This window comes from Chelonoidis abingdonii, chromosome 14 (assembly GCF_003597395.2).
Source record: "Chelonoidis abingdonii isolate Lonesome George chromosome 14, CheloAbing_2.0, whole genome shotgun sequence".
Classification (NCBI taxonomy): Eukaryota; Metazoa; Chordata; order Testudines; family Testudinidae; genus Chelonoidis; species Chelonoidis abingdonii.
In genome coordinates, this window is record NC_133782.1 from 4,578,589 (window position 1) to 4,586,469 (window position 7,881).

The 7,881-nt window shown below is 38.0% G+C and overlaps 1 protein-coding gene across 5 annotated transcripts in view; it reads left to right on the plus strand.

The window, feature by feature from the left end:
• DNAJC5 (DnaJ heat shock protein family (Hsp40) member C5) overlaps window positions 1–7,834 on the plus strand; it is a 54,232-nt gene extending 46,398 nt beyond the window's left edge. For 4 of the 5 annotated variants that reach the window (XM_032766285.2, XM_032766287.2, XM_075072198.1 and 1 more), the window contains one exon: window positions 293–7,834. In XM_032766285.2, the coding sequence (XP_032622176.1) occupies window positions 293–396 (104 nt within the window). In that variant the 3' untranslated portion in view covers window positions 397–7,834. The remainder of the gene's footprint in view (window positions 1–292) is intronic. The other variant, XM_032766284.2, reaches the window with a different exon arrangement.
• Window positions 7,835–7,881: the final 47 nt, after the last annotated feature.

Here is a 7,881-nt window from a genome sequence, read left to right on the forward strand (position 1 = left end):
AATTAATGCCTTTAAGAGAGAAAGCAGTAATGGCTGCTCAGTGCATGCATGGCTCTTGATAGATAAATTAAAACACCATTCCTTCAAATAAAGTACCTAGCATGCAGGTGTTATCTCATTTGATTTGAACTCCGACTGAAAAATAATGAATTAAGATAGTGCTTCAGAACAGAGGTTGTGGAAGTGTACTGTTGATACTGTCACTGAGAAGTGTGGTTGCCTGCTGCTTGCCAAAAATCCATGGAAACTATTTTCCCCAAAGCAATAAAACATTGCTTTCACTTCTTTTCAGAGGCCGCAGACACACCTATTGTGATACAACCAGCATCAGCCTCAGAGACTACCCAGCTCACAACCGACTCTCACCCCAGCTACCACACTGATGGATTTAACTAAGTTAAGGAAACACTGGTTTAGAATGGATAAATAAATACATGGCCAACTCAACACTAGGAATCATGAACATTAGAAATAGCAAATGGGGAGAGGGAGAAGTTTTGCCACAGTAAGAAGGCAGCCTCCAACCTGCCGAGAATATTTTGTAATCCTTCAGCCTTTTGTCACCTTCAGTGTCGTATCTTGATACATGAAGTGCTGTAGCATGCAGTATTTAAAGCAGTTTAGCTATGGTCTTATTTGTTTGTTTTTTTCCCTTTTTATAGCATGTGCAGAGTTCTGTTAAATGTCTGTGTTATGTATTGAGGAGTTTTCACAATGAGAGTATGATGGAGACATTCTGCATTTTAAGCAGTGATACCAGCCTAAAACAAGAGCTTTTTTAAAGTGAGTGAAAGCAGTCACACACAAGCTGCTCTGCTTCCATACAGTTGCACTGTGAAGACCTTAGAGTTCATCATTTTTACGTGAGTGCAACAAAGATCTTAAGATCTTTGTTTTTAGGCCTTCCTGTGTCTCCTTGCACCTCTATCTAAGCAAGTTTACAATGCAAAGAACCAAAAAATGCCAACATTGTAGGGCAGGAATTCTTTAATGCTGGTTTTCAACCTAAATAAAACTACCCTGGACATGCTTCCCTCATTTTTGTTTTTTACTCTTCAGACATTAAATTGATTGACAGCTTCTTGTGCGTACTGGGAATTCTTTGATAGTATAGGCCCAAAATGTAGGTTATGACAAAAATCAAATATTAATAGAATTATTTTTAGGGACTTCTTTATTTCAAGCAGAAACTGTTTGCTTGAGTTTAAACATTCCCCTGCAGTGTTTATAACCAACTATTGCAGCCTCCTATTAGTGCATGAGAATCTTAACGTGAAACTGATTAGTCTGTTTTCATTATCCAAGTGAAGGAAATGCAGAAAGTAAATAAACAGCATCAGTGGTGGAAAGCAAATTAGATTTTTAAAATTCTCTTTTAATAATCTAAAATGCTATTAGTAAGACCGTTGGGAACACTTGTTTTTTAAAAATGCTTTTAACATGACAATGTCCCTTTAATTTTTTTCATGAACAACTTTTTGAATTGTGTAAATGGCTATTTAAGAACAGAACACCTCACTTTGTGTTTATATCAAATAATACTTTACACACAGTATTCTGTTTAGATTTGTTTACTTAAACTATTTATTTTTCCACACATAAATTATTGTGGAAGCTATTAAACAGTTTCCTGTGCTATCTAGAAATCAAATCATGTCTGAATAATGTTTGAAACAGTGGTTTAATGTATGAATTTTAGGTTTGCTCAGTTGTCACAGAAACATTTACTTTGCAGTTGAATTGCTGATATATTTTGCTTTTAAAGATTTCTCTTTAGAAAATGTTGACTAAGGATTTAGGGGAACAACTAGTAAACTTATACACAAGGAGGTTTTGGTAGTTACTTACTGCCTCTTCTGCTTTGATCTTTTATATCTACATCACTTCTCCTCTCTTCCCTTTGCATCTGTTTCTTCACATCACATGCCCCAGCTGCACTCTTTTTCAGGCCCTACAAAGTGAGTGACATCCTTCCAGCCAGCGTTCCCTTTGGGACTCTTCCGTGCTGCTCTTTCACAAGGCAGAGGGGTCACTTCGGAGAAAGTGCTTAGCACTGCTCAAGTGTCCCTGCCAGCCTATAGAAGAAGAGCCCAGGAACTGAACTAAGGTTTCTTGCCATAGCAGGGCAAAGCACTATGATTGGGCTAACCTAGCATAGTTTTTGTTATGAAGGTTGTAGCTTGTGCCTTGTCCAGATGTGCAGGATTGTCCGTGTGAATGTCTTTCACTATAACCTTGCACGTAGTGAAATATTACTTAAAACTTCTGGCTTGAAATCCTGCCAAATATTAGGTCAAAAAAAAAAAAATTCAACTCTCCATGCTGAAATAGGTTGTTCTAAAAGCAGTCTTTCTTCCCCCCCCCCCATAACTGCTGTTGCATGAACACAATTGCATCCAAGTAAGTCTGGTGCAGGCAGAAGTGTGCTTTTGACTATGTTGGATCCTGATGTGGTATCAAAAGGGAATCTGTAACACTACTTAACTAAATAGATTTTAGATAGCAGAGTCATTTGAACCATTTTCCTCCTTTAGCATTTGAATAAGTTGATAGTCCTACAAACATGAAGTTACTTGAACACTATGACCAGCATATCTTGGGCAATCTGTGATTTACTGCTCTGCTCTTTGTTTTAGTATTTAGCATCAGGGAAAAAACTGTTTTGCAGTCTCAAGAGATCAGTCACAATCTGATCTTAGATCCTTGCTTAAGTAAAGTCTTTATTTAACCCCTTTGGATGGGGAATAAATTTCCCACTCAAAAATAGGGTCACAATGGCCTTGTATAGACTCTACCTAAATCTGTACTTAATGTTATGTTCTACTCTGGAGTACATTAGGATATATATGCAAACTTAATTCCCTAGAAGCTTACTGGCCAAAGCTGCTTTTGTGGTCTGTACATGTCAGCGAATGCTACTGGGTAAAAGTTAACTACATTTATCTGAATAGCTGACAAAGGGGGCTGGTAAAATGACAGACAGACTCTTTCCGCATGTATTGATTACACTTCAGGATAGTCTTTCTTCCTCTTGTCTAGAAGTACTGATGCAAAACATCAGTTCATTTGAATTGTCACTTTAATGTGAAGAAGTTGTGACTCCTTGTATCAGGGATCCATGTTCAGTGTTGATCTTTAGTTATTTTTGAAAGTGCGATACTATTTCTTAGTTTCTGTAGCACTTCATTTGCATCAGTAAAGTCATCAGGATGTTTCTGTGTGCAACGTGAGAATTAAATGCAGGACGAGGCTTTTTAACTCGAGCTTCCAACTCCACTGAAGTCAGTTTAAGAACTTACTGCATTCTTTGTAACCAATGTCACCATCTAGGAGCCCTGTGTACTTTTAAATACTAACTAATCTTAAAACTGTGAAATTGAGGAAGATAAGAAAAACGAAGTTAAAGATGACACTTCAGTTCGTGTTCTGCACTGTTTGGAAAAAGAGCCATGAGAGGGTAAATTTAAAAGTGCACCACGATGGTGTTGAGGGGACATAACAAGATTCACACTTATAACACATTTATATATACTTGATTATCCACTGTATAAGTCCATAATTTCCTCCTTTTTAATTACCTAGCAAACCCAAATTCAGAAAATGGTAGTTTCCTTTCAACAGTTGATGTGTCCATATCTGTCTACAGTAAGTTAGCAGACCGTGCGTCATTGCATGTGGTTATGTTGTAAGGGAAACACCAGAACGCTGATCTCAGGACATAGTGCACTCCTTCCCTTACTTTTTAACATCTTAAATCTTTTCAGCGTAAGATTTGTTGTAGGAGTGTCATCCCTTTGTTTTTCCTGACTTTTCAGTTTTTATATGAAACACATGGTTATTTTAAATGTAGTTTATTTCAAAATAGGATGTTAAACTGTATTGTGTAACCAGAAGACTTGAAAGTTATCCATTCTCCTTTTCATCTTTGTTTTTATTTAAAAAGGGCCCTGCCAGTAAATAACTTGCCACATTTCTTTTTAATTGATATATATATATATAATACATAAACACCCCAAGCTCTAAAACTGCTACTTGCACTTTTATAATTGCAAAATGGCCAAACTTTGTGTGTACACACACACACACCCCCAGTGAGTACAAAATGTAAAGAGTGGCTCCTTAGCTAAAATCTTACATGCTAAGAAGCAGCAAGCATTTCCAAACTTTATGGGATGCCTGCATTGTCCTTACCAGAACTGGAATAGCAGCTTCACTTGGAGGCTACAACAGGCACCAAAGCCTGGGAAATAAAAAGGGGAGTGAACTTAAAGGCCATTGTTACTGTCTTAGATGCAGAATGTTTCCTTCCAAAACACTTAACCTAAGGAGCGTTATTCTGTGTTAAATGTGTTGCCAGAGTTAAACTTAAGTTTGTTTGTTTTTAAAGTTACATTGTAGGAGAAATTTTCTACGTTTCCTGAGGTCTTTGTTTAGTTTGTTTAGTCTTTCCCATCTAGCTCATGAAATCTATTCAGAGCACTAGCTCCCTTAGCAGATAGAAACATAATCTCCAGGAGGTGAGATCTTTGAGACAGCCCAGTCTGGAGAGTACACTAGTGACTGACATTAAAGACCACTGACAATACTTCCAAGTTTTGTTGTGAATCCTAGAGAAAATATATAAACAAAGCAGCTGCTTCAGTATCAACAAATACTTAAATGCCATCAATTTTTCATAATGGCAGAACTGCCTGTGAAGTAGCTGGTGATGGATTTATTGTGCGCCATTCTTTCTCTGGGTGTGAAAATCCCCAAACTTCAGCTAGTGCAACAAATGATGAATCAAAATCTTCACTTGAAGTGAATGAAGGGGCACTGTGCCTGTTAAATGCCAGTTTAATTTCATTGGTAATGTATGTAGGAAGTTAACTATTTATCTGTATATAAATTTGTTTATGTAAATGTCTTAATGGCATTTGATGTATAGATTTCTGCTAATTCCATGCAGTGACATTTTAGAACCATATCTTCAGTCTTATTTTTAGATTTGTAACATTTTAAACTGCTTTAGATATTAGTGCTCAGTGTCTAAAATATATGATGCTCTTTGAGATTATGTGCAGAACCTGTTCAGAAAGAAGGTGTTAATGTGGTACTAGAACAAGGACAATGGTTTTTAAAACCCGTCCTGTCAGAGCCAGTTTACAGTACAAATATAACTAAGTTAGGGAGTTGATGGAAGTTTGTTCCTGATCCATTTTATACTAGGGACACCTTACGTAATGTGGGTGGGACCTGTGTGTGCTTTTACAGGGCTAGACTTTGAGTATTGGTGGTGTACACCAGCCATGAGAGAGGTGCCCAGTTTCCTTAATTAGTCTGTGCCCTTAGAATCTGTCTGATCCCCTTCAATGTTCTTGATGTTTCCAAATAATTTAGGAAATATGTTTGTGCTGCAGTTTTCCCTACCCAGTGCAGCTGCATATTAGCTCAGCTTTTACAAGGGATGCTAGGTAGATTGATAGGCTTCTGCCGCTTTGCAGTTCCTCCAGCTTACTGACAGCTCCGGGGTGCTGTTCAGCCTGCATTCATCCTTGGACTAGAGCACTGAAACCCTGCTCCTGTACAGTTGTTTATAGCATGAGGTTGGTACAAACGGAACAGACGTAACCATCTGAATGCCACTGCTCCCTTCTATAGAGGGAGCCTTCTCGTTTGTGGTGTACCATTGAACTGCTTATACACCTTACAATAAATTCCACTGATAGCTTGGAAAGTTTAATTTTGTTGGCTATATTGGGAAGGGAAAAGGCAGAACACTTGTCAGTGTTCAAGTCTTATGAGAACTGATAGTCTGCTTCACATAGTGCATTTGGAGACTTCAGTGTTATCTAAATGAGAGACTACAAGCCTGAAGTCCCTGTTCCATTCCAAGAAGATGCTTTCTTCAAAGGCTAAGCTACATTAGGGCAATCGTTTGTCTCTTGCCTGCCACACCAAACTCCATAATTTGAGAAGACACATTTTCATTTGAAAGTAAAATGCCAATATTACATGCATCATTCTGTTTACTGCTAGAGGGAAATGCTGGGTATCGGTCGGTTACATACAGATATAACCCGAATAGACTTCTCAAGAATTAATAGCTGTCTTCTTCCCTACTACATTTTCGCAACTAACAAAGAATGTTTCCTTGTTGTTTGTGGATAGTTGCTGATCATATTTTGTGTGCAGCAGTGGTTTCCAAAAGATTAAAAGACTTATTTGAATCCTGTCAACTGCCCTTTAATCCTGTCCCATGAGACTGTGTGACTGGCGGTGTAACAAAATACATCGATAGTTCCTGATTCCTGTGCTGGTTTTAGCTACACCGTACCCTGTGCAATGTAGGAGATTCAATGTAGTTTGCAAATCAAGAAGATCCAACCCTTGTGCTGTAAGTCTGGGATTGCAGTATCGTGTATATGTATGTCTGTATGCACATATGTGTATAGATATACAGCATATGTGCACTTGGTACTGCTGCTGTCTGGTGGTAAAACATTACATGTGCTTCCCAGCACTATTCTCATGAACTCTCAGCCAGACAAGTGAAGAAGTTAGTTTTGTGTGCCCAGAATCACAACTTCTCCTTTCAGCTGCAGGAAAAAGTAGATCTGTCAGTGAATGGCAGATGAAGAAAACAATGAACAGATCCTATTGTATAAATAGAATTAGATAAAGTGTTTGAGTAAGAATGTCATGCCATATATAAGCGGCAGGGGAGGGGGGAATCCTCTCAGTTTCTGTGTCCACAAAGTCTTCGCTCCTTGCTAGAATGACTGTGTCTTGAATAATATGCCTTTGCACTGCCTGGTTCAGTAACCCCAATTTTTGTTGCTTACAAACAGACTGAATTCAAAAGGGTAGCATGGAATTGATTATAAATTAAAACTAGTGGTGACTTCAGAGCCACACAGATTATGCCAATGTTCATGTCACTACCACCAAATTACTTCTAGTCATCTTGGTTAGAATGCCAGGTGGTTCTGCTTGGGCCCCATTTCCCTTAAGGTGTTGTCTAACATGAACACACAGTACATACACAAATCACATTTGGTTTTCTATTTGCTAATGGCAATCAGCACAAATGTGAAAATCTATGGGGATCAAGGAGGGATTCCTTTTGCTACTTAAATGTTTGAAATTACATTTGTGTCTGTCACAAGAGATGAACCTTGACATTTGCCAAGCTCAAAAAACTTTTGCTGTTGAGGTGTGGTGTGTGTTTTTTTTTTGTTTTTTTTGTTTTTTTGTGCATGTGTGCCACTTAAGCCAATTGCTGTCATTCCGCCATGTCCCCTCCTTCTCCCACTTTTTGGGGTAGGAGAGGAGGCACTATTGGTTGCTTTGTCACAGACATCCAACAAGGTTTATATTTGTTTTGCATGTGAGCAAGGCCCTGAGAAACAATTCACTGTGGGTTTGTCATATCAACCTCTTGTGAAGCCTGTGGGAGCTGAAGATGTAAGGAGAGAATGCATTTCACATTTGCACTGTTTTTCAGCTCTGGTGGGGTGAGGGAAAAGCCCTTGTTTAAAAAATGTTAGCAGTTGTAAAAACAAGGATTAAAACATCTGAAAAGCAATTATATATGTATAGACATATATATATTTTGTTATGTAACTAAAGGACCATACTTTGAATTGTATGTAAGTAGATGTGGCTGTCTGAACTTTGTGGATTGTAACACTCGATACTACTGAGCTCCTGTACATACATACAGTTAAAGCAGAAGGAATTATTTTATGTTTTAGCATGGTAATGTGTAATGTGTGTCTCAGTATAAACTAAAATAAAGATTGCTAAATTATCTGAAACCACTGTTGTAAAATAAATGTTTTCAATGCAGAAACATTTGTTTGGGTTTTTTCTTTCCATCTTTAATGCAGCCTTCTTTGG